This window comes from Opisthocomus hoazin, chromosome 15, assembly GCF_030867145.1.
Source record: "Opisthocomus hoazin isolate bOpiHoa1 chromosome 15, bOpiHoa1.hap1, whole genome shotgun sequence".
Classification (NCBI taxonomy): domain Eukaryota; kingdom Metazoa; phylum Chordata; class Aves; order Opisthocomiformes; family Opisthocomidae; genus Opisthocomus; species Opisthocomus hoazin.
Genome location: NC_134428.1, coordinates 14,142,637 through 14,168,798, shown reverse-complemented (window position 1 = coordinate 14,168,798; position 26,162 = coordinate 14,142,637). Strand labels below are relative to the sequence as shown.

The 26,162-nt window shown below is 60.0% G+C and overlaps 1 protein-coding gene across 22 annotated transcripts in view; it reads right to left on the bottom strand.

Annotated features, from left to right (window-relative positions):
- Positions 1-7,235: 7,235 nt before the first annotated feature.
- Positions 7,236-26,162, bottom strand: part of CAPN15 (calpain 15) — a 59,259-nt gene continuing 40,332 nt past the window's right edge. For 20 of the 22 annotated variants that reach the window (XM_075436566.1, XM_075436571.1, XM_075436575.1 and 17 more), the window contains 11 exons: positions 20,624-22,121; positions 16,470-16,678; positions 16,040-16,223; positions 12,990-13,213; positions 11,802-11,927; positions 10,949-11,101; positions 10,562-10,723; positions 10,055-10,284; positions 9,685-9,845; positions 9,220-9,398; positions 7,236-9,061 (listed from right to left, as the gene is read on the bottom strand). In XM_075436566.1, the coding sequence (XP_075292681.1) occupies positions 8,884-9,061; positions 9,220-9,398; positions 9,685-9,845; positions 10,055-10,284; positions 10,562-10,723; positions 10,949-11,101; positions 11,802-11,927; positions 12,990-13,213; positions 16,040-16,223; positions 16,470-16,678; positions 20,624-22,121 (3,304 nt within the window). In that variant the 3' untranslated portion in view covers positions 7,236-8,883. Of the gene's footprint in view, positions 9,062-9,212; positions 9,399-9,684; positions 9,846-10,054; positions 10,285-10,561; positions 10,724-10,948; positions 11,102-11,801; positions 11,928-12,989; positions 13,214-16,039; positions 16,224-16,469; positions 16,679-20,623; positions 22,122-25,842; positions 26,085-26,162 lie in introns of all 22 variants that reach the window. The other 2 variants (XM_075436580.1, XM_075436579.1) reach the window with 2 other exon arrangements.

Sequence of the window (26,162 nt, the reverse complement as noted above, 5' to 3'; positions counted from 1 at the left end):
TCAGGTGGCCCCAGGGAGGCCTGGATCAGTCTAGGAGGTGAAGGTGCTCTGTTAATCCAGAGCTCTCTCCCATTCATCTGTCCAGCTCAAATACTTGCCAAAAGCCGTGGTAGATGCAGCAGGCAACTTTCCTTGATTTAAGCACGGTGGTTTTCATGCCAGCTCACTACCAGTTGGGACTTTTCAGGTGTGGGGTGAAGTGCAACATCTCTGTGAAGCTGCCAAGAGGCACTGGGGTGGCTGCTGTGCCAGCTGGCTTGGGCAGGTTCATGGTGAAGTTGGCCACGTCGGGAAAAGGAGGGTACCGACGCTGCAGTAGAGTTTCTTCAAGGGTCATGAGCCATTATGTGTTGCTGTGCGAGCAACCACCTGTGCATCCTCACCAGCATAACCAGAGACTGGCTGCATCTGCCAACTGGGCACAGATTCATCCCTGGCAAGCAAACTGCCATTTTTCATTTAGAAAGGGGAATCGGGAGTTCCCAGTTCCTTTCCAGACTCAATGCTGCTGCCAGGGGGTCCTGGCAGAGGCTGGACTGAGCTGCTGTTTCTATGCAGTGTGAGATAAAACTTTTTTGTTGACTGTTGCTTTTCGAGCCTGGTGCCTCCCCCTTACAGGGCAACATCTCAAGGGTCCAGCTTGAGGATGGAAAGTCTGAAAATGGAGTTGAATCTCTACAGAGGTAAGGACTGCTCAGTTTGGTTGGTTTGGGACCTTTGCAGGATGCAACAACTCAAAACTCTTCAGGGTGCTACCTTGATGTGAAATGCCAGCTCTGGTCACCAGGCACCCTGTCTGGCCCAAAAAGGGAGAATTTTGCAGGGGTCTGGTACACACGGGTGGATGCTGACCACGGGATGCAACACCAGCATCCCAGGGGGTTTTATGTCTTGATGAGCAGGGAGAGCTCAACCGCCAACGCAGCCCTCAGCAAACAGCAGTAGAAAGAGGGGAAATGAGGACAACATGGGGCTGTATGAGTGTGCTCTGGAGCTGCCATTCCCACAATGGTGGTCACCTCCTGGGTTCATTTCCAGCCCGTGGCAGCTGTACAGCCAGGAGACCACAGCTGGAGAGAGCAGCCACCAAGCTCCTTCCTCTCCGGCAGCAGAAGCATGGTCAGGAGGTGCCCATGTTTGTGCAGCTCTGTCCTGGGCCAACTCACTGCAGTCCTTATCAGTCCCCAGACATCAGAGGAGGGTGGCATGAGCAGAGGCTGGTGGTTTTTAGCATGCATCCCTCCACGGCCCAAGGAGCTGCTGACCTCCCGGGCACGGCGCAAGGTCCATCTGTCGTGCGAGCCTCTAGCCCGGGGACAGATTGCACGACATGGTCCTGAGCATTGCTCAACGCTGGGGCTGTGTCTCCCGGGCACGGCCAGCTCCGGCCGCTCCCCTCTGCTGCCGCGATGTCCAGCCGGTGCCTCCAGCCCCCTGGCAGCGGGGTGTATGTGTGTGTGTGTCCTGCTGCTGATTAACATCCCAATTATGCAGATTGAGAAATAAAAAGGGGCTGTGCAGCCCCTCGGCTCATCGATAACCCGGGTGGAGGGATGATGCACACACATAATGTAAGCACCAATTAGTTTTTCTCTAATAGGCGGAGGAGGATGGGGGCTGTTGCAGGGGTGGGGGGGGTGGCGTAGGGGTGTCATCCTGCAAGGGCAGAGCTGGTTCCTGGGAGTGACCTGGCTCAAGGGAGGTGAAGGATGTGGCTGTGTTGCGGGGAGCCCTCTCCATGCCCATGTCCTCTCCTTGTGCTGGCTCCCTCCTGCTGTGCACCTTTCGTTTGCCTGCGGGACACCAAAAGTGTAACCCCCACCCCCAGGCTCCCTTCCCATTTCCTTACCTGGCACAGGAGCATGTTGGAGGGAGGGGGGAAACCTCAAACCCAAGCTCACTTCCTCCAGCCAGGGATGACTAGACTGGAGCGGTGGGGTGGGCTAGGAAGGAGAAGACCCCCGGGAAGCTGCAGCTCGGTGCCTCCTCCCCCTGCGGGTCCCTGACCTCTTGTTTGCCTGTCAAGAGTGAGCTCCGCCACCCAAACACCCCCTGTCAAATTAGTGAGTCAGAAGACGTAAGAGAGACCACCGCTGCTAATTTGTACATTAACTGGTTCTGACAGAAATATTTCACAAGTGAAAAAACAGAAAATGTGCCTCAAGACAATGTGCAACTTCCGTACCAGCAAACTTCTGCTTAACTGTGCGGCGCCCGAGGAGGGGGGACCCCCTGCCCCAACTCGCCCCGGCGGGAGCACAGGGATGGTTTTAGCCCCAGGAGCAGCTCCCGGAGCAGCTGGATCAGGCCCTGAGCTGGGGCACACGGGCAGGCAGAGGTGGCCTCACCGAAATGGTGATGGTGGGGTGGCACATTCCAGCACTGCTCCCGGTCAGTGGGGAAGGGGCTGGTGGGGTGGAATGGGCTGAGTGACAGCCCCCTCCTTGCCCCAGGGATGGACCCTTCGCGGGACCCCTCCAGCGCCCACCCTGCTTTTGGTGGCTCCCTGGGTTGAGGTCTGCCCCTTCTTGTCCCGCAACCCAGGGTATGACTTGATGGGTCTGTCCCCATCGTCACTGGGTGGGATGAGCCATGGGCCACAGGCTCCAGCCACCCAGCTGGGAAAACTCACTGGTGCAGGCAGCTGCCAGCACAGGCACCCCCCAGCTGTGCCCAACCCAGCCCCCCAGCCTTGCTGTGTCCCAAGGGAGAGCACCGGGGTGCCGAGCCCTCCCCAGCGCCTTCAGGAGCATCCTGCTCTGCTGCTCAGCACTACCAGCTCCTCCTCATGCACTGGTCACAGCGGTGGCCAAGCCCCTCTGCCAAGCCCCTGGACAGCAGGACCCCATCCGAGATGCACTGAGAGCGAGTGGCTGCCTGCCAGGGTCGCTCCGTGGCCATCACCGTGGCCTCTTGCCCTGCCCTGCCCCATCCTCCCCTGCGCGGGTGCCGGCCGGGGCTGGTACCGGTGCGTGTTGGGGCTTGGGTGGGAGCAGGCGCGGGGCTGAGCCGGGTCCTCGGGCCAGCAGCATCGAGCACATGATCTGTTGTGGCAGCTTCCCTGCAGCCTGGAGCCAGCCCCGAGCGAGCGCTGATGATGGCTTTAATTGCTTTCAGATTCGATAGCCCAGCCCATGACAGCCCGGGCGGTGCGGCCGCTGCAGCCCCAGCTGTGCCAGCCAGCCCCGGACCCCGGCGCAGCCCCTCGCCCAGCCGCCTTCTGATAGAGAGGCCGGGCAGGAGGAGGAGAGGACCTGCCCTGGGTTGGGGCTTTCCCTTTCATCCCAGCAAAGTCCTCTCCATGGTCTGCCCGTGCTCATGGTCCAGCCAGGGCAAGTGCCTGCCCTGAGCCTCCTGCCTGGGGAAACCCAGCCAGGGGTCAGCACAGCCCCCCAGGATGCCATCGCAGCCCTGCTGTGAAGCCACCCAGCCATGTGCTACTGTGACACCCCCCTCCCTCAAGAAAGGACCCCACAGCAGCCCCCTCTGCCTCAGTGCAGCTCTGCTGTACCCCCCGTTCAGGGTGGGGGGAGATGTCAGATGGCTCCACTCACCCATCAGAGCTGGGGACGCAGGGAGGGGGTACCTGATGCAGCAGAGGCTCAGGCTGTCCCTCTCTGGTGACTGTGTGTGTGTCCCCCGCTGCCTGCATGGCCATGTCGGGGGGCTGGGGGCTGCCCCCAGGGCAGTGGGGAGTGCCCAGGACTAACCCAGGCCTCCAGGGTTCTCCTCCATCTGAGGGTCCAGCTGCCCCCAGCCGTCAGGTCCTCACCCTGCCAGGTGGTGGCTGTGGGGGGAGTTGGGTGTCTCCGGGGTGGGGTGTCCAAGGGGCTGCTCGGCACCCACAATGGCACCCGTGGGCTGGCCCTGACCCTCTGGTGCCTGTGCCCATATCCTCCTCCTCCTCAGTGCTGCCTCCCCCTGCTCCAGCCCAGCCCAAGTCGGTGCAGGCAGCTGCCGGCAATCTCTCTAATGGCTCCCTGCCTGCCAGGCAGCCGGGCGTGCTCGAGGGGAGCGGGACGAGCACCCCGGCGCCCAGAGCTCGCCTGTGCAAACACGGTGCTGCGGCAGGGCTAGGGGTCCCAGCCTGAGCCACCGTCCGAGCACACGGTGATGGTGACAGCCCGGCCACCTGTGCTCGCTGAGTAGGACCGGCCAGGAGCCCTGGTCCCAGCAGCACCCGCTCCCTCCAGGGGTGCTGGGGTGGGCATGGGGTGTTCTTGCAGGCAGAAGCCCCCCCACACACACACACCATCCTGGCAGCTGCGAGCTGGGCAGCAGCAGACAGGGGCGTCTCCATCGCTCGCCAGCTCCTGGCAGAGTGTCGGACTCAGTCGAGGATGAGGAGGAGACCGGGGGGTTGCAGAACCTCCCGCCCCGCTGCGCCGGGGTGGTTGCTCCCATCCCTGATCCATTATCGCGGGCAGTGCCGGCGGGCGCTCCGGGGCAGGGGCTGCATTATTGACGAAGGGAAGGCAGACCCCTGCGCAGGCGGGCAGGGCCCCCTCCTGCAGCGCTCAGCCCCGGGCAAAGCACTTTGCCTGCGCCGCAGAGCCGCAGAGCAGGCCTGGCCTCGGCCGCCGCAGCCACCGCAGAGCCCTGCGGCTGGTTCCCGCAGCCGCAAACCCTTCGCCTCGCCCGGGACGGTGCTGGGCTCCAGACCCCATGGTGTGTGGCACGGGTGGGCAGCGATGCCCTTGCAAACCCTGCTCTGGCACCGCTGCTGCAGCTCTGCCCCCCTCCAGCCCAGCGCAGCGCTGGTGCTGCTCTTTTTTAAGCCTCTCTCTGTCTCTAGGCGGAGATTTGTGGCGTAAAATGCACAATATGTTCTATCTATCTGCCCTGTGGGAGCCATAAAATATTCACCAGCAGCTCCCATTATAGTCAGAGTGAATCACGGAGAGCGCTCGAGCCCTCGCTCCCCGATGTGCCCTTGCTCCCCGACGTGCCCCCGCTCTGTGCAGCCCTGGCGCGGTGCCGGTGACCCTGGACCCCGCAGCAAGGACCCAGCTTTCCACCTCCAGAAACCCAACAGGTTGACTGGTGGTGACTGCACCGATGGGACGGCGAACGCCTTTGGCTGCCCAGGGAGGAGCAGCATCGACCCTAGGCATGGAGGGGAGCAGCCAGCAGTGGGGAGAGCTCACACATGCCCACGGCAGCCTGCCCCGCTCGCCCTGCCCCACTGAGAGTATCCCAGCATCCCCAGGCTGACTTGTGCTGCTGCTTGGCCTTTTGTAGCCACGTCCCCTTGATGTGGGTCTTACAGCCGTGTCAGGGCCTGGCAGGACAGCCTCTGCCTGCTTGCTGCCTTCGTTGTCACACACGTGCTCCAGCTCCGCTGTGTTCACATGGGTTGGTACAACAGCACTCTTCCTCCCTTTTCCCCCCCGTCCCGCTGTCTGTCCTTCTGTCCTTCTGACCCCGCACTCTCACTGCCATTCCCCATCTCCCCCTTCAGACCTTGGGCTTAGGACAGGACAGAGTCAAGGGACAACACTTACTGACACTACTCCGAAGCCAGTGTGTCAAACACGGTTATATCTTTTGACCCAGAATTCTGTGTCATTACGATAAAGCAGTTAACGCTGGTTCAACCCTTGTGAATCACGCACAATTACAGCTTGATTTCATCTCCCGCCCCTCCACGGCTGCTGCTCTCAGCCATTGCCTGGTTGGTGGTCCTGAGGGTGTCCGGTGGCCCTGGGCGACGCACAGCATTGCTGCCGTCCACCGCCAGCCACGCGCCTGCTCCTGGGAGATGCTGTCCCCTCCACGCTCCAGCCCACCCGGTGCCTGAGTGTCCCCAGCTGTGCCGGGCGCTGCCTTGCCGAGCCCCCAACATGGCAGGATTTGCCCCCAGCACGCTGGCTGGCACGGGGCTCGCCAGGACGTGGCTCAGGAGAGCCGCGGCCCACAGTGAAGGCAGGATGCAGTTGCCCACCCAGGCTGACCACGTGGCCACTGCCATGACAAGGGCCACCACCTGGTCACTGGGCTGAGATGTCCGAGCGTGTCCCTGGCACTGAGCAGCACAGAGCTGGGTGGGGGGGCCTCACTCCCTCTGCCGTAGCGACGGGCAGTGGTTTTAGCCCCACAACCCACCCGGCCCCCCCGGGAGGAGCCAGGCAGGAGGGCGCCGGCCCACGCAGGCAGCCTGCCCGCAGAGGTGAGGGTTAAACCCCGCTCTGTGCACGGCTCCTCTCCCTGAACAGACTGAGGGGAGTGTGGCACTGCCCTCCCCGCCAAAATTAACTCTCCATCTGTTTCTCCCCGGCTGAGGCTGATGGCTTGTGACAGGGCCTCCTGAATGCAAAGATGTTTCGCCCAGAAAAAAAATCTATTACAATTTGCTGTAAGAAAGACTGAAATCCTCTCCTTCTGTCTCTGCCTACTGGTCTCAAGGTGCCCACCCCGGGCGAGAGCGGGCTGGCGTGCAGCCTCCGCTCAGCCGGAAAGCTCTCCCAGTGCCAGCCTGCCTCGCCCCCGGCCCCAACGGGGAGGCGGGAGGGAGTGGGGGGACTGCCCTGGGCGCCGGGGAGGATGGAGGGGCCGCTCCTGCATCCCCGACCTGGGCACGGTGTCGGTGACGCCCCGGGCACGGCCCCGGCCCCGTCGCACACTTCGGCCGCCCCAGAGCCCGTCGTGATGCAGGTGGGGAAACTGAGGCAGGTGGTGCCCTGCCCCCCGTCTGGGGCCCGATCCTGTCCGGGACACAGACCTGGATCCGGCCGCTCCTGGGGAGCCGGACCCCCGCCCCAGGCAGGCAGCGGGCGGCGGGAAGCAGGCAGGGAGCGGGCAAGGCAGCAGGCGGGCAGCGGGCAGGCAGGCAGGCAGCGGGCAGCGGGCAGGCAGCGGGCGGGCAGCGGGCAGCGGGCAGCGGGCAGCGGGCAGGCAGCGGGTGCCCTCTCCCGGCCACGGCGCAGCCCTGCTCGGCCCCGGGCCAGGGCTCGGCTCCCGGAGTTTCGGAGCTTCGCTCGGTTTTCGCCCCGTTCTGCTCCCCGGCGCGGTCCCTCCCGCCCCCCGCGCCCCGAAGAGAAACCCAGAAACTCGGCTTCACCCTTTTTTATGCGCTCGGCTCTGCTTTCGGGCGCCGATGAATGCCCGCCGCTCCACAGAAACCGCTTCAAGACTCGCCCCTTGGGCCCCAAAACCCCCCCGGGCGAGGGCCAGGCAGCACCCCTTCCCGCCACCCCCCCGCGGTGCCGCAGCCCAGCACGGCGAAACCAGGCAGCTTCAGTAAAAAACAAAACTTTATTTGGTCCGTCAGAACCTGAGTTTGAAAACCACCCATGGATAATTCGTATCATACAGGGAGTACTGATCTGATTTACAATTGATAAAATAGCCTATGTTTCTTGAGAGCTGGACAGTATTTACAGGGTTAAAAATATTCACAGCTCAGAAAGACAGCGAGGATAAAAGTAAAGGACAAATCATCCGGAGGAGTAAGAGAGAAAACAGATGAACAAAAATATACGGACAAAGCTTGGCTCAGGAGCCCCAGCCGGGGGGGGTGAGGGGCAGGGCAGCCCACCCCCGGCTCCGGGGGGGACACGGAGGGACAGAGGGACACCCTGGGCAAACCCCACAGCCCCCACATGCCCCTGTCTGGGCTGGCTGCTGGCGTGGGGTTTGGGGCGCAGGCTGTCCCCACCAGAACAGGGCCCAGCACCTCCCACCACCCTCCTCAAGCACCTGGGGAGGAGAGGGTAACACTGGCGGACCCCCAAAACAGACACACGCACACCCGCCCGCGCCCAGCTACGATGCTCGGAAACCGTGGGGGCTAGCCCCCACCTTCGCCTCGCGCTCGCTGCCTTCCACAGGACTTGGCCTCTGCAGGACGGGGCTCTCTGCTTGCCCCTACGGAATCACACCCCCCCCGGCACTCGGCAATGTGGGAAAGCCACGGGGAGCTGCTCCCCGAACCCCGGGTCCATACCTGCTGCGCTTCTCCCCTCGACCCCGCCGGGCAGGGCCCCGGGGCGCTGAGCCCAGCTGGGGACGCATGGCTTCTCTCCAGGCACTGCTTCCAGCGGCCGCCTTTGCATAGTAACACCCGTGTGACGAGTGGAGAGGGGTCCCTGCTGCCACAGCCCCCTGAGCCTCACCCCCCAGCCCTGCTCCCCACCCTGGAGCAGTGGCACAGGAGGGCACCTCGGCGTTTCACCCCGAGGTGCAGTGAAAACCCCTCAGCAGCAGCTTTCTGAAACAACCCAGCGCCTTCTCCTCCCCCACCCCAGCACCTGGCGAGGTGGACAGGGGGTCCAGGCACCGCAGGGGATCCCCACCACGAGCAGCCAGCACGGGCGGCACCATGGCAGGGTGATCCCAGCATCCTCAGCCCAGCTACGGGACCTCAGTGCCATGATGGGGGGACGATGCAGGCAACAAGACAGTGGGAAGGGCCCGGGGACAGACGGAGGGTCACACAGACGGACAGATGTCAGAGGTATATTCTCATTTTTTGCAGTGCCAGAGCCCTGGCACCGCGGGAAGGGGCAGAGTCCTGAGCGTGGTGCCTGGGAAGGGCCCTGACAGCGACCTCCAGCCTCTCCCCCACCGTCCCGCAGCCCCTAGCTGTGTGCCCGGGGCAGGCCGAGGGCACCGGGCCCCAGCGCAGGCACGGGGCAGGCGGGATCCTGAGATGGCCCCGTGCCCCCAGCCGCTCCTCATCAAGTGCGTGGGGGGCCGGCGGTGCCGGGGCAGGGGGCAGCGGGCAGAGCTGGTCCTGCCCCTGAGAGCTCGCCCCGGCCCCATGGCACAGGGCAAAGTGCTGGGTGTGACGCTCCGGCTCTGCCCCACGGCTCAGCGCTGACCCCAGGCCAGAAGCTCGGTGAAAATAACGGGGGAGCGGAGCGGGGAGGGTGAGGCGCTTTGTCATAGGGGCCGGGGGCCGTGGAGCCCGGCGACCTCAGGCGTGAGCAGCGGGTTGTGGGTGCCCTTCGTCGACATCCAGTCATTGAGGAAGGCCTGGGTGGCTTTGCGGTGCGCCAGGCGGTGGGTGATGGAGAAGCCGGCGTTACCCTCCAGCTGTGAGAGGATCACCAACACCTGCCTGCGAAGAGAGCGATGGGCTCAGGGCCGGGCAGCTGCCTCTGCACCCGCAGCCCCATCCCCTGTCACCCCAGCGCCCACCCGCTGCCCGCCCCAGGCTCTGCCCTGCTCCAAGCCTCCTGCCAGCCCCCCGCCGACCCACCCCTGCCTACCCCGGACCTGTGCAGGGGCGGGACGCTGTCCTGCGTTTTGAGGCTGCCGCGCGTGGAGACGACGTTGAAGCTGTCGGTACAGTCGCATTGGACGTGCAGGTAGGACTTGGGGTGCCGGTTCTCCACCACCACAATGAGCCCTGCCCAGCCGTGCGTCAAGTAGTAGCAGGTCATCCCCTCGCGGCCCTGGGGCAAACAGCAGCGTCAGGGGTGTGAAGCCTCTGGGCACCCCTGCCCCTGAATCTCAGCCCCAGGACCAGCATCTTCTGCCTCCAGCAAAGGGCTGCCCATCTGCTGGGGTACCCCACGCTGCCCCAGGGAGCAAAAGGGGTGGGCATCCCTTGGGGCAGGGGGGGACTAGGTGGCAGTCAGCGCTGGCACAGCCCTGCCTGACCCCTGCCAGAGTGAGGACACGGCAGAGAGAGGGCCCAGGCTCCCGCTGGCAGCATCACCCTCTCCAATCCATGCCCACCTCGTGGCGCTCGCCCTTGTTCTCAGTCAGCAGGATGATGGCGTCCGCCAGCGTGGTGGGCTGTGCGTCCACCTGCTCCACCATCACCAGGCGGGAGCTGTAGATGGCCAGGATATAGCTGGAATAATCAGTGGCCGGTCGGCTGCTGGTGGGACTGGATGCTGCGGAGACACATGGAGGAAGGAGGGATCAGTACGACTGTCACCAAGCCCACCATCCCCGGGAGCAGGGTGCTGCTGGGCTGCCGCATGCGCAGGCAATCTCCACCCCTAACCACGGTGCCCACAGTGAAGATGGAGGGCTTTGTCACCCCTGCCTCCCCCAGGGTCTCCACCGGCAGCACCGTGGGGAGGGCAGCCCAGCCCCTTACCCTGGGCGGCAGCGGGGCCTGCCAGGGCAGCGCTCCAGTGGTTGAAGGCACAGCACACGACGGCGTACTCGCCCGGCTCCAGCATGACATCGCAGTTGACGAACTTCTTGACGGCTCGTTTGCTGTGAGCCATCAGCCGGCCCAGGCTCAGCTTGTTCCCGCTGGTGAAAGTGGCCCGGAAAACCATGATGCACAGATCCAGCAAGTGGCTGTCCACCGTGTCCGACCGCCTGCGCCGGGAGGGGGAGAAGGGGCACCCGTCACCCGAGTGATGGCAGATCCGGAGGAAGAGTCTTCCTGCTGCCCCAGGCACCCAACCCCAGGAACCAGTGCGCGTTCAGGGCTTGGGTTTCAGCTAAAACTTGAGCAGACCCCGAGACCTGGAGAAACGGCAGCGGGGGCCCGCCCCCGAGCTCTGCCACCCCGCGGGATGGCATGGGGCAAGAGGGCGACATGTTTGGGATGTTTCCTGGGTCCAGGTCACTGCCCGTGCGCTGCCCAGCTCACCTGCTGCCCTCCTGGAAGAGGGCAAACTCCAGAGCGGCACGCTCCAACACCGTCAGCGACGTCACCGTCACTGGCCCATTGGCCTTGTTGGGGAACATGCCCTGCACACGCACCTCGTGCCAGTCCGAATGGAGCTTGCAGATATCCACGGAGTCAAAATACCTGTGGGGAAGCTGGGCTCAGCGCTGGCGGGCTCCTCTGTGGGTGCGCTGCTCTGGCCCCACACCCCAGCACGCTGCAGCTCACGCAGCCGGGAGCAGCTGGCACCAGGAGCTCACCCGCATCCCCCTGGGGACGCCCAGCCCTGCCTGCCCCACCTTCACCCCCGTGTCCCATTTTCTGTCCCTTCCCACCCCACAAGCCCCTGCCTCCTGGGCACTACCGTACTTAATGAAATCGCTGTACTCCATCCAGAAGACGCCCTCGCTGCTGCCGTGGGGCATCAGGTCGTGACGCAAGGGAGCTGGCCAGTGCGGCCACTCATCGGACCAGCTGCCGTTCCAGGAGAAGCGGCCCCAGGGATTTCGGAGCCGCAGTAACCTGGGGGAAGGGGAAAAACGGTGTCAGGGGCCCAGCAGGAAGGAGAGCACGAGGGAGATCACCTCTGAGATGCTCTCCCAGCTCCGCAGACCCAGCCAGCCATCCACAGAAGGCACCACGCCACTTCTGCCCTTGCCTTTCAAAGCTCTCACAGCATCCCAGACCTAATTTGCCACCCGCCACTGTCACCCCAGACGCACACGTCCTGCAGCAGCTCCCTCTGCCCCTCCCTGCCCAAAGGGCCTCCAGCCAGGCGCTGTGGGGAAGGGGCTCAGCAGGGAAGAGACTGCCAAGTACGACATGGCTGAAAGTCAGGCTTCATGCAGCACCCAGACTGTCGGAGGCAGCACCCGTTTCTATCCCCCCACCCTCCAAAGGTGAGATGGACTCCCTGACTGCCTCACTCAGCTGAAAGAGATCAGCTCAGTCGTCTGTGTCTGGTGAGACCAGCCGAACCATTCTGCACCACAGAGTGTCCTGGAGCAGAGCGGCCCTGGACGGGGAGCCAGTGCCAGGGAAGGACAGCTTACATGACAACAGCATTTATGTGACACCCTGGGATGGAGAAACAGCCCTTGCTGGCCATGAGGATGGGACACCGAAAAGTCCCCGAGGTCTTGTCCAGCATGCACTCAATTACCTGTCCCCAGGGTTGGCAGAAACGCCTGCTGTACCGTGCCAGCCTCCACCCCAAAATCACCTGAAGCCCTGGACATCCCGCACGTCCAGGATGGAGTAGGCGTGCCGTGGACGCAGACCCATACTCTCGTAGGCCACATCGTCCACTTTCATGTTGCCTCCGCCACAAGATGCACCCATGAGGAACCTGCATGGGGGACAGCAAAATCCTCAGGGTCCTGTCAGACCTGGCACAGGGGGGAAGCTCATCCCTACCACTTGAGTCACGGGACAGACTCCCCCCCCCAGGAGGCTCCGGGATATTCCCTCTCTGCAACCACACCGTAAACCTCCTCGGAGCAGTGCCCCAGCCCCACCAGCTGGAGCTCTGCCTGGGCAGCACTGAGCTCCCTCCACCCGGCTCACGCGCATACTCGACTCAGGCTCTGTGGTGAAGCTTCTCTGAGCAGTGTCCTCGCCTGCAGGGCTGAAAGCTCTGTCCACGCACAAGGGAGCTTTGCTCAAACCTCGCTCTTTTTCTGCCAGGCCCCGGGGTCCTGCCCATCTCTGTTGGCTGGCAGGGCTCAGGCACACGGAAAGCTGCTTCGCAGGCAGCTGGCCCGCTCTGCAGCGGTGAGGACAGGCTATTCAAGGCAGGAGGTCTGCACCAGCCAAGCTTGGGGTGACACCACATGCTGGGGCCTATCAGCCTCCCATGTGGCCATGTAGTGCAGGCTGGCAGGAACAACCCTGCCTTCAGCCGTCCCAACAAAAGTCACTCTGATTTCCATTGCGCAGAGTCCAGGAACCTAACTGCCCTCCTGCCGGAGTGATGATCAAGAGGTCTTTGTTTTTGCTTCGTCTCCTATAAACTGCCTATAGTCACGCTCAGGTATGGCCACCAAAGATGCCGTGTATGGGTGGGAGATACATGCAGGGTCAAACACTTAACAATACAAAAAACCTCCAAGCAAAGCAAGCAGGCTCAACGCCAGCCACTTCAAAACTCCCGCAAGGCAGCAGTAAACATGCACAGGGAATTCACCAGGATTTTAATTTTGTACGAAAATTAAACAAAGGAGAAATAATTTCTTAGAGTTTAGAGGGGGAGCTCCATCAACACCCCAGACGAATGCCAAGGGTGGTGGACTGCAACCCAGCTAATGCACTAGCCCCTCTCCTCTGAGCCTCTACGAACGAGAGCAGCCCCCCTCGCCCCCCTCTCCGAGCGTCCATGCTCCTGCCACGGCGCCCTCCTGCCTCGTCTTACCCAGCCTCCTTAGAACTCAGCATTTTGGCCCAGATGAGGTCAGTGTCAATGGGCTCCTCGCGAGGGTTAGTGGAGCTGACCTGCAGCATCAGGCTCTCGCAGGGGGCACCCGTTAGTGTAGCCAGGCCTTCAATAGCACGCCCCGCCTGGAGGGCAAAGTACGAACCATGAAGCTTGGCCAGCGCCTTCTCAATGAGGGCGACCCACAACTGCTTCCTCTGGGCCTGCAGAAAGAGGGAGAAACACGTCACGAGCTGCCCCGGGCAGGAGATGGGAAAGCAAAGGCAGCGCGTGCAGACAAGGCAAGGCCCCGCTCACCCGCCCCTGCCAGCCCTCCGCTGTGGTGGGAGACAAAGAGGCAGGAGCAGCAAGGCCAAGCCACCAGAAGCTTGTCTGCGTGAGGCCAACGGCGACCCCATTTGCTGCATGCTCAGCGTTTCGTTTGCAGAGTTTAATTCCCTTTGGGAAAACGTCCTGAACACCCAAGAGGCCCGGATGCCACCACAGCTGCACCCTGAAGTGCCCAGCAGTCAGCCTGGCAGGGGTGGGTGAACACCTTGTAAGCTAACAGTCCCTTCCTTCTGCTTCAACCTGGATTTAAAAATGTTTAATAATGGAAGAGGATATTGAGCACATCTGGAACAGCTGCCTTTCATTCACACACCGTTGCAAACCAAAACCAACACACCTTTGGAGGAGGAGGCTGCCTAGAGCACACACGGCCAGGGGACCGATTAGATTTCACCCATGGAACAGAGATGTGGTTTCAAGGACAAGCTCCACAATCTCCCAGGCACACGGGCAAACTCCTCTTCTCCAGCACAGGGACAGTGGCAAGATGCAAGGAGAAGATGCAAGTTTCGCAGTGGGGGACTCTCCCCGGAGTCGCTTTGCTCTGGTGCCAGGCTATTGGTCCTGGCATCGCTAGGCTGGTTATGGATTCAGAAAGAAACGCAGAAGCCGCATTAATGCACCCAGAGGTTTGCAAAACCCCCACCGGCCATGGCAGTGCAGGTCAGGGCGCAGCCGTCACTGCTATGTCCACGCCATCACTGCGGGTCCTCGGCGTGCCACAGGGTGCAGTCCCCAGCCATGCTTTACTCCTGGATGTGCTCAGGCCAGGGGAGACACCTCTGCTCCAGTCCCTGCCGACAGCGAGGACGCAAGGAGAAAGGATGCAAGGAGAAAGGCATATGAGGACAGCAGGCAAGGAGACATTTGCTGGCCTCCGGGTCCCCAGCAGCTGAGGCACCCGGTGCTGGGAGGGCAGGAGGGGAAGAGCACTGGTGCGCAGTGACAGCGAGCGACTCGCAGGTGGCAGCCAAGAGCTGGGAGAGGAAAGGAAGGCAGTGAAGCTTTCCTTCCGATGGATAAAGCGAGCTTACAGGTGCTTTTCACTGCTTTTTGAGTCTATCACTCAATAAAGTCCATGTTGTTTATTTCTGCCTGAGCCACAGCCAGGAAGCTCTTGTAAGAGCCTGATTTTCCTTTATTTTTAAAACTCTCAGTTTTTCCATTTTTAGCCCCTGCATTCAGCTCACACAGCTAAACACTCAGCAGAAAAATCTCGTCACGATTCAGATGCCCCTGGAAACAAAAGCAAGGCCAGCCCAGCCCATGTGCAAACCTTCAATCTTCAAAAAACAAAAACAGACTTGAAATTTTAAGAGAGGAAAGACGGATGGAAAAGGAAAAAACAACCAAGACAGGCAAATCTTATGCTGAAAATAATGTATCTGACTGGATCCTCTCTGTCTACTGTGAGGCAAAATGTAGACACAGACGACTCCTTCTTCCCCTCTCCAAAACTTCTCGTTAACGGGACTGGCATCCAGCAGCACTGGCAATCAATTTGCCCCACTCAGTGTCTCTGTGTCCAGGGGGGAATCACCCACTCTGCTGCGAAAGTGGCCAGGCAGTCCAGGCTTGGCAGTGCTGTACCTGCGCCCGCACAGTGCAAAGCCCCCGCCCGGACCCCTGCCCCTCTGCCCAGAGCCAGGGTCAAGCTCAGGAGCCAGCGCTGCCAACCGTGCCAAGACTGCTGCCCATTAGCTCCGACACAATCAGATGTCGCCCCGGGACCGGGCCACCACCACGCTGTGTGGAGGGCTCAGGCTACCAAGCCCACACAGGCTGGGGACTCTGCAACCTCTGCCAACATTAAAGTCCTCCAAATACTCATCTTTGGGCCCTGTTTCCCCAGCCAGAGTCCTGTCCTGACATCTACGGCTCACACATAGTGTGGTTCGGTGCTGTGTGTACTTTAAAATAGAGGACTTGGATTTGCAGAACGAAGTCCAATCCAGCAGGCCCGGGTCCCTGTCTCCTCCTGACAGCAGCACTTTGTTTTGTTTGGCAGATTTTGCCGCCTGAGTTTCAATAAAGATGTTCTCAGTCTCCTTCATGGACAGGATCCCAGCAAGCGCCCCTGGGCCTGGCAAGCAGGGCAGGGCGCAACGCGCAGTGACGTCCCGAAGTGGCTGAGGGAGCTTCGTCAAGCCTAGCAGATGCCACCCAAGTGTGCTCAGAGCAACTGGGCACTGGCTTGAAACAGGACGATTTGTCTTCCTCTCCGCAGTCCCTCCCTGGCAAAGCCAAGCTGCCAGACCTCCCCGCAGAGGAAAGAAGCAGCTTTCCCTCAGCCCCTTGAAGGGCAAAACACATGGGTTAAAACATTTTTCTTTTGCTGTGAAGAACAAGGATGGCTTCCCCTGCAAGTGAAGTGGCTGTGGTGCAGTTGGGAGCGGGGGAGCAAGGGAAAAGCAACTGCAAATGAAACTTCTCCACTGCAGCCTGGAAAATGCTAAAAGGGGCCTAAGTATCATGGCCCCAAAGAGTTCAGCTGTCTTGAGGGTGCAGCAAAAAGCAGGGTCCTGAGCTGCAAATGCCCCATCCAGCACAGAGCAGGGGCCTCACACGAACCACAGCAGTGCTTCTTCCCACTGCCTCCACCAGTCCTCTCTCCTGGGAGAGCCAGGGTCGAGCTTCCCCCTGCCCCTGGAGCACTGCCCACCCCATCCCGGCATCTCTCTCCCCCCAGGGCCACTGACCTGCGAGAAGAGGAGGTATCCGCACTCATCGCACGGCAGCATGTCATCCACCAGCACCGTGGTCCACATGCCATCCTTGCACAGCCGCACCTGGTAGGCACCCTCAGGGCACAGCGTCCTCGTGATCATCACCTTCTCCACCAGCTCCGGCCGCTCGGCCAGCACGGCCAGGGCGCTCAGTAACCTGCCGCGGGACGGGACGCAGGAAGGTCTCAGCGGGGCACAGGCAGGCAGCAGGCAGCTGCCCAGCCGTGCAGTGCAGAGGACTGCAGTCTGCAGCCGCTTGGTAAGGGGTCAGGCAGAGGATGGGGTACATGCCTGGGGGTATAAATGGGTTTGAGTAGGGCTGAGGGGTCTGATCCGGAGCTGGATGAAGAGGGGGAAAGGAGGAAGGGGTAGGAAGGTGTCACTCGGTCTCACTCTTCCTTACCAGCAGTTTCCCAGCAGCCCCTGCAGGATATCCGAGGGCCTGGGAGTCCGAAACACTGACCACGTCACCGATCGGTCCTTGAAGATGTTACAGTTGATTTCGTGGGGTCGCAGCCACTGTTTCACCCTCTGCTGCACGCTGTCGCCTTCCGGGAATCCCACAGACTTAGGTCCAGGGTGGAAACTGTCATCTACAAAATTGACTTTGTTCTGCAAAAGCAAAAGGCAAGGAGAGCATCAGTGTGCAGCTGTGCGGCACATAGCTCCCTGGGGCCGGCCGGGAGAGCCTCCCACCACAGCCCCAGGAGTGAGAGAGGAGTCCCCAGCCCTCCTGTCCGGCCTGGGCAGCCCCTTCCGATGCCATGCCGGGGAGCAGGTCTGGGGCCGGGCATCTGCTGGCAAGGGCACAGACACGTTTTGTGCACCAGGTCCAGCATTCAGTCCTGCCATGAACCAGCTCACCTCTCCAGGCCCCAAGCTCCAGACCGCAACTCAAATCTGCCTTTTTTTCTTTTACAGGAACCTCCCTGGGCAGTGACTGTCTCGCACTTTGTGCTGGTGCTAAAAGCTGGACCATGGGGGACCTTGGCTGCCTCTCTAAGTGGCAAAGCATGCGAGCAGCAAGCCTGCGAGGAGCCACCTGGCAAGCAAACGCTCCTCAACCCAAGCCCTGTGCTAAGGGCTGAGCTGCCCCTGCTCCGGAGGGGACACACTGGGCTTGGCTGTCCTGTGCCACCCTCGAGGCACGGCCATAGAGGATGTCAGAGGCACCTTTCGCAATTGGATTCAGCCCGACCACAAACAGGCAAGCAATTCCAGAGCGAGGGTATCCCACATCTGAGCCCACCTGCAATAGCTGCTTGCACTAAATCAAATTAAATTAAATCAGATAGGATGGACTGAAAGGCAGATAATCCCAGAGGTATTCACCATAGCGGCAGGAAGGAAGCACAGAACTTCACTGACAGGAGAAGGGTGGCTTTTCCAGACAGTTTAACATGGGGTGTAATAAGAACCAGGATTTCTTTATCGTTAATTAAATGAAACTAAATTCTTTCAGCAAAAGCCAGCTCTGATTTGAATTAGCCCTTATGCACACCAGACTAGTAGCTGTCCTTCCTCTTTCATTGCAATCCTACATGAACGCCTTCCACGTGGTGCCTCAATCAGCACTTTCAGCTTCCCTTTTGCAGAAGGGTGTTTTTCAGCTACTAGATGTCACCATTCAAATACCAACGCAGGTCAAAAAGGACATGTCCCAGGGCTTGCTGGCTTTCTCAGGGGCAGCATCTGCTGACGAACAGCCGCCTCTGCCATACTGGTCAGCAACTTCATCTTGCCACATCCTGGCCTCGCACTCACCTCTCGGGGTGCAGCCGGGGCTCCCCGGGATCCCGCTGAGCAGGGCAGCATGGACACAGAGCAAGGCAGCAGGCCGTGAGTCGGAGCCTGCGGGCATCGCAAGCTTTCTGGCCCCCGTGGAGTTGCTGCGGTGCTTTTCCAAGCAGCAGCAGTGGAAGCAGCCTTCAGCCTCCCTGTTCTCACGGCCAGGGTCTCACCTGGGCCAGGACAGCGCTCGGCAGGGCTGCAGGAGCCTGAATGCGAGCCCACAGACCTCACCAGCACTGATGATGGCGGCAATGCAAGAGCCGAGGCAGTGTAATTCCCTGGCAGTGTCAGGAAAGCCTGCCTAACAAGCTAATTACCTTTATACCATGATGTCCCCCATCATATATTTCCATATGCTTTAGAGAAGTTGTCACTACCAATACCCCTGGAGATGGAGGGAAAGAGGGGCATGAGAGCTGCAGGGGAGCATCAGAACAGTGGGAAGAGGAGCAGGTAACAACTCTCATGCCTGGGCAGCAATGAGCCTGCTCACAGACGGTGCCAGATGGGGAGCCCTGCTTGCTTCTCCTGCAATGGGATAAATCTGGGCATCGGACCTCCTTCACAACTCCTGCTCTGCCAACAACCCTCTTCGCACCATTCTGGACCAGAGACATGACCTCTCCGCTGCCACCTCCCCAGGACTACACGGGCCGAGGAAGGCTGCTGCCTCACCCCGCATGGTCTTGCTCCCAGTAGCAAACTGATGCGTGGAGCAGAAAGAAAACAGAGATGGGGCCTCCCCCCCGACTCTGGAAAAGCTCTGCAGGCAGAGGTGCCAGAGTGTGGTACAGACAGCAAGAGTCCTGGGCTGTCTTTCTAGCTCTGCAGAACATGCTGATGCGAGTGGTTATTTGGAAAGGGGGAAGGATGATTAATCAGAGGAGAAAAGAAGACAGAGGGATAAGCAAGAGAGGGGACAGCACAAGACAGGGAAGCAGATGCCCGGTGCAGAGGCAGCTAGTGGAAGAGGTCAGCTCTGCTCTCCTCCCAGAAGGAAGAGAAAGGGTAAAGCTAAAAGCAAGGGGCATGCACCCAGAAGTGTTGCAAAAGGCACCCCTGGAATAGCAGAGAAGGGAGCACCCACAGGAGGAGCTCGAGCAGAAATCCCTGCAGAGAGCAGCACAGCAAGGCAGGCTGCTCCACACGATTTGGGGCAGGGGGACAAAGAGGTGGAGGAGAACTTGGCTAGCCTGAGACTCTCCTCCAGGGGAAGGCTGATCAGCACAGTGCCTGTGAAACACCGTGGCCAGAAGGAAGCTTGGAGGCTGCCTTACATGCCAGCCCAAACAGGAGCATTGGTGGGAGGCTGCAGGCACACCAAGAGCAGAGCGAACATGAATATGGGAGCAGCACTGTCCCACCACTGCTGCCAGTCCTTCCCTTGGACCTGCAGAGCCCTTGACTTACCAAAAACAGTGTCAGAACACAGCCTTGATTTAGGTTTAGGGGGATTTTCAGGACATGGCCCTGATCTAGCAGCCTGTTACTGCCAGCTTAGCGAGCTGAATGGGCTCAGCCAAGGCTCCGACCGAGAGCTGTGCTGGATGGGGTAAGACAGACTCCCCTTCTTGGCAGCGGCAAGCTGCTAATTCAACTTGGCCATCTCTCATAGTTCATCCTTCAGGCTTGATTCCACTGCATGTAACAGATGTTCCCTGCCTACAAAAGAGGCTATTCGCTTGCTTAAAAGAGGGGAATAAGCAGAATCAGGGTGTCTCTAGTATAAAGACACCCATGTCTGTTAGGATGGACATGTAGCAATTAAAAAAACCCACAGCCCCAAAACAGGATCATCCTCAACTGCTTCGCTCTTGAGCCTCTGCACAGCAGAGGCATGGCATGGATGCCCTCCTCGGCCCAGGCAGAAAAAGCCTTGTCTGTACGTCAAAATGGGACCGCAACTCCCTTTCCATCTGGTCCAGAGGAGCTGGAGGCTTCCCCAGAAGGAAGGCTGAGAAAGAGCAGCATTCACAGGAGCATCTTATGCCACTCAGGAAAAAAAATGGGACCATCACAGCTCTGTTTGAGACCGAAACCCAACAGATCGAGCCAGATAATTCACAGTGGGAGGGGAGGGTGACAGCATGTGCTCCCAAGACCCTCACCCGGAGCCAGGGTACAGCTAAACCTCAGCTGTCCTTCCCAAAACAGGGGTGAGCCATTTGCAGCTGCAGCTGTGCATTCACAAACACCAAAACCAAGAACGCCAAGGCCCAGCTCACAGTTCTTGAACACTTGCCATTGCTGGCAACAGTTCCTCTGCCTGCACCCCTGATGGTGCTCTGAGCCTCCGCCTGCGGCATCCCCAGATTTCCTGCACCCACACATGTCACAGCTGCTGCCCACAGATAGCAGTGCCACCAGCAGACCTGGACACACTCTTCCCCAGCTTTCCCCACCCTTGGACAGGGAAGGAGCTGTACCGACCACCTAAGAATGTCCCCTTCAACCCAGATGTTCTCTCTTGCCGATTTAAAATATCACTAGGTTTCAGAGTCAACACTCAGACTTCATCACCCTTGGACTGGGAGTGAACTGGATTGGGTGATCTTCACCCTAGAGATTCTTTTCCACCAATTTAAAATGTTACACTTCAGTGTTAACAACCAGCATCCAGCAGCTGCAGGTGAGGATCTTCCCTGGGACCCAAGACACAGCAGGCAGTTTCCCTGTGTCCAGCGATGCCCTCGACCCACAGGGGAGGCGCGAAGGGGGCCACCTCCACGTGAAACCAGCAGCAAGACTAGCTCAGCGAACACTCACCTCCCGGCAGAAGGTCACGATGTTTTCCCACAGGGCCTTGGCCTCTCCCTCGTCCGTCTGCCGCCTCTTCTCCACGTGCATGCTCTCCCGCCTCTTGAGGGGCTTGAGGCCCTTGCGCTGCGCCACGTACTGCTGTGGGGTATGGCAGGCCACGCAGTGCTTGGCCTTGAGCTCGTTGAGCAAGGTGCAAGCAGGACAGTCCCACTGGCCCGGCCTCTCCTGGCTGGCGGGCACCTGGGACGGGAAGAGGCGGGCGACCTTGCGGGCAGATGGAGCCTTGCCGCCGCAGGAGGAGCAGCTGCCCTTGTCGCAAGCCCCGCAGTCGGGGCAGCGGGGGGACAGATCGCCCTGCGTCCCGTGGTCCTGGAAGCCGTGCAGCTTGGAGGAGCCACAGGCTTTGCACTTCTGGGCCAGGGTGGGGTTCTTGAGGGTGCACTTGGAACAGGACCAGGTGGTGAAGTCAGGGCTGGAGGGGCTGCACGGGGTGAATCTCACCGAGTCCCCCACCAGATTGATGGTGTCACTGCCTTTCTGGGCGCTGCAAGCCTCGCATTTGCTGGCACTGGCGGAGTTCAGCAGGGAGCAGGAGCTGCACTTCCAGTGCGAAGGACTGACCTCCATCTCCTCCTCCAGCACGCTCAGCCGCTTGTTGGACAGCAGCTCCTGCAGGCGGGCAGACGGGGCAGCCCTGGCCTGGCCCTGCGGAGAGCCCTTCTGCCCCGCTGCACTCTGAGCCACGGGCTGGGACGCTTCGGGCCCTGGCATCTGCAGCTGGGGGGGCACCTCCCGGCGGCTTCGGGGCACAGGGTTGTTCTGGAGCCCCGGGGAGAAGGGACTGAAGGCTGGTATCTTCTGAGCATCTTGCTCCATAGCCACTGGGCCCTGGGTGGCCACAGCATCACCATCAGAGATCTCTGCAGAGACTAAAGGCTGCGGGGTAGAGGGGGCCATGTGAAATCCGGCAGGAGTGATGACTTCAGGGACGACCAGCGCCTCTGGCGGGATCCTGGGCAGGGAAAGCTTGCGTGGGCCACCACAGGCAGAGCAGGAATTGGCCACCGGCGTGTTGTGCAGCGTGCAGCGCTGGCAAGCCCAGCCACTCTCCAGCTCTGCTTCATCAGGGCTCTTCCCCTCCGAGTCCTCGCTGCTGCTTTCTGCTTTGGCAGCCTCCTCCTTCGACGTGGCCTTGGGCTCCACAAGCACAGTGGGCTTGGGCAAGATGCCGTTGATGATGGGCAAGGGTGAGCTGCTGGGCCCTGGCTCTGGGGTGAAGCCACAAACCTCGCAGGTTTCCTTGCCCAGAAAGTTCCTGAAGGTGCAGCGGGCACAAGCCCACTTCTGTTCCTCCACGCTGAGCCGCAGGATGTGGTTGAGGTCGGGCTTCTGGCGGGGGGCTTCGCATATGGAGCACTGCCGCTGGCCGACAGGGTTCAGAAAGGTGCAGCGGGTGCAGGACCACTCGCGCATGGCAGCCATGGAGCCAGGAGAGTGAGAGTGGCTGGAAGAAAGCAGAAGACAGCGTGAGGCCAGGGCTACCCAGTACGTGGGGTTACCGCATGTTTCTTGGGCTGGCACAGTCAGGACCTTGCTTCCAGGAAGGGAACAACTGGCAATACAGTCACCGCTCTCCAGGCTCCTCTGGCACCAACAACTGATTTCTCCAAGTGCACTGCAACGCACTGGCTTCCACCCAAAACACTTCAGGAAGAGCGCAGGAAACAACCCCGCAAATCCACTGACCCCGCTCTCATGGCAGGGATATGCCCCAGCGAGCAAGCACACCACCTCGGCAGCCGGCCTCAACAAAATCAAAGTCTGCAGCTTCCTTGTAACTCTCTGGAGGAGGCGACACCCTGCTCTGTCTTCTTGCTGTTCCCAGGGTCAATTCTTTCCTCCTTCCGTGTCACTCCACCCCATCCCTGTTTCACTTTCTGTTCCTGTCTCTCCTCTCACCTTCTGGCTCGCCACCACGGGCACACCAGTTATCCACACTGAGATAACTGTGTTATCCCACACCAGGCACCAGCGAGCAAAGAAAAGCATGTTGCAGTGTACAGTGGTGCTTTTACCTGGCTAGAGGCTTCAGGGCCAGAAGTCTGGCCCAGCCAGTCCGCAAGCAGCAGCTCCGTGCTGGAGCCAAGGCAGGTCGTGGCGAGCCGGTGCCGGGACAGCTCACCGCAGGCTCTGAGCTCAGCAGCAGCTCCTGACTCTCCCCAGCCTCTGGCAGAGGCTAGGCATTTCTGATCAGCAGGCTTTGGGGGTCAACATGTCACAGTTCCAGCTTCTGCCCTGCTTACCTGGCAAGGGGGCAGGCCACAGAGCCCTGCCGTCAGCATCAGCCCTTGGTTTCAACCTCCAGTGTTGCCTGTGAATGCCTGAAACCCTCATGGGGGAACGGGTCCAGCACACACCACAGCCACCATGGGAAGAAATCACCTTGTCCCTTCCCATACCAATACAGAGAAGGAAAAACCAAGATAACCCAAAGGACAGAAGTACCACATGAGGGGACAGCGGGACGCGCCGCATTGCCAGACCTGCTTGATGCGCTACCAGCGACGAGCTGTGGGCTCACGGAAGGCAGCACAGCTCCACTTGGCTGGGGAGGAGATCCAAGCTCCAGGCAGCAAGAAGGGAGGCAGAAGCCAGGACACTGCAGTGCTCTCCCCCAGACTCTGATACTGGCCTTGGTGAGCGTGATCACTCCCCGGCAACGTTGGTCCTCTCCTCTCCCCCACGCCACAAGAGTCTACTCCCAACATTGTCTGTTCCAGGGACACCATCCTGCCCACTGCTGGGATCTCCATCTACTTGACTTTCTCCACTGACAGCCCTCACGAAAACCAAAAAGCCTCCCAGAAAGGCCATCAGCTCTTCCCTCAAAGGCCTGTAGCTCCCTTTGCAGTGGCAGGGCCACCAGCACGACAGGCTCTGGCAGGAGACTTCCCTACCCGCTTCTCCCCAGGATGGCTGTTCCACTGTGTCATGGTGCCTGGCAGCCACACAGCCGTCCCTGCAAGCTAGCAGGAGATGCACAGAAATGGGAGAGGATATGGGACAGGCATCTTCAGCTGTCCCCCACAAACCAGTTCCCCAGCCTTGATGACTGGCAGCGCACCAGACTTCTGCCTAGCACTGATGGACAATTCAAGTCCCTGCCTGGAGCACCAGACTTAATTTAAGGGTCCAGAGATCACACGGGGCACAAAACTGGAAGGGTAGCGCTGAATGCTGGCCCTTGGTCCGTCCTTACATGGTACAACCCCTACCAGTGCACAGCGGGTTGTAGCAGCAGCCTCTGTCCTGCACCAGCACCTACCTCTCAAAAATGAACTGGATGAAGAGGAAACCCTGCCGCAGCCTGTCCAAGCTCTGTACTTCTCCCTGCAAAGCGTGGCAGGCTCCTTTCCTGCCAGGCAACAAGCCTGCGTGAGGAAATTCAGTTGTCTCCACCATCTACTCACCAGGCCCATCTCCTGTATGATAACACACATGCTCTCCAGCCCCAGAAAACTCAACTGAGATAAAACATCGCCTGCCACCTTCCCAGGCGCCTGTGCAGGAGAGGAACTCCTCTCAAAACCAGCCGCTCTGCAGCGACCTGGCAAAGCCACCCACCCACGGAAGGGCTTTTCCTGGGAAGGGGACACTTCACAGGGAACACAGTGATGCAAGCTCTCAGCAGCCCGTTGGGCTGGCACCAGGGATCTGCTAGAGGCTCTTTCCAGGTGCACACAGCAAGGAAAAGGCAACAGCCGTAGGACCCCACACCTCCAGCAGCACGGACAGGGCTGGCCCCACATGGCCATGCTTCCCACTGCAGCAGCTCTGCCCAACCAAGACAGGGTGCACACCAGCTGGCAGGAGACACCACCACACTGGCAGGACTGCACCTACCTTGGCAGTCACAACAGCATAATTATACTACTTTGAAAAGCATACAGAAGGTACTCAACCAAGTACGCAGCTTTCAGCGTGCTGATCATGCCCCAGGGAACCAAACTGCTCACTCTGCCTTGTGGAGTTACGAGCGCAGACACAGCCCGCCACCGAGGTGACAGCCTCCAGAGAAGGATGCTGGCTGGGACGCACAGGCAGCCTTCACAGGCAGGATCTGGCAGCGGAGCTGCCCAAAGGATGCATGGCTGTTTCGCTCTGGACACTGTTTTCTGGGAGCACAGAGGTGGCGGGGGAAGGCTGTCATCAGGAGGGAAGGAAGAGTCACCGCAGAGACACCGCTGGCCCTCTGCTTCCCTCTGATGTGCAGGAACCTTCCCCTAACCAAAGCAGGACAGGACGGTTAGGACGAGACAGGGGAAGGGATTAAGGCACCAGCTGGTCACATCCCAAACCCACCTCAGGACAGTGATATCCCCCTCCCAGGGCTCTGCCGAGCGATGAGTTTAGGAGTCTCTGCCACGCTTGCATGTCCTGTTGCTACAGAGCCCTGGTTCCTACGCAGCCACCAAACAAGCCAGGGGTGTCCACCACCTTGGGGTGTCATCTGGGACCAAAGGCTTTTGTGGAGCCTCACCAGAGCAGGGCACTACAGGAAGGAACAGGGAGGGTGAGAGACCGGGAAGTGCCCAAAATGCTGCAGTTTGCGTCTTTCCTGCCAGCAGGGAGCTGGTGGTGTGCCAAGCCTGTGTGACGTGCAGCTGAGCTCCAGGGCAAGAGATGGCAACCAGCCCTGGACAGAAGCACCTTGGACTGCCAGAGCAAATGGCTTGAGGTGACCTGGGCACTGGAGCGAGAGGTCCCAGGGCTCCACTGCAGAGCCCACACCGGCGACAGGATGACATGAGCTTGTGTAAATCACACACAGCAACAGAATCAGGCTGTTTCTCTAAATAAAACTCCTCCAGAACAGCTAAAGCCTTAAAACTCCCTGCTCCAGTTCTCTCCCACAGTAAATAAACGCATAAATAAAAATCAATTGTTCTAGTCAGCAACGTACAAACCCCAAGTTCTCTGAAACAGAATGCATTGTAGCAAAATCCTCTCGTTCAATAAATACAAGAAAAAGCACTAGAACTTTGTGGAAGAAAAAGAAAAATCACAAAAAAAACCCAAACAAAATCCTGCCTCAATTGTCTGTGAGCTGTATATCACTTCCCCTCCTCCCCTTCCAGCTGTTTTCTATTTAACTCCTTCTTTCAATGGCACTGCATGCTCTGACCTAAGAAAGGACTGCTGAGCCATCTCCCGCGTGGACCTACCACATCTCCAGAGCCAGCCGGAGCAGAAGACACCCGTGCCTGGGGAAGAAGGGGGTGCAGGAGGTCAGGAACCACGCGGTACCGCTCTGGCAGTTGAACTGTTAGAAGGGCACGTGAGTTGGGATCGCGGCCCGCACGTCATGAAGCCCGGGCGAGGAGATGCTGTTGGCTGAGCTGACTCACTCTTGCAGAGACAGGCAAGGGCTGGTAGGCTGGACCAGGGGAAGGCTGCAGCAGATACACTGGCAGAGCAACACAGAAACACTATGAACTGGGACTTTCCACTTTTTACAAATTTCTACAGGAGCATCAGTGGAGAA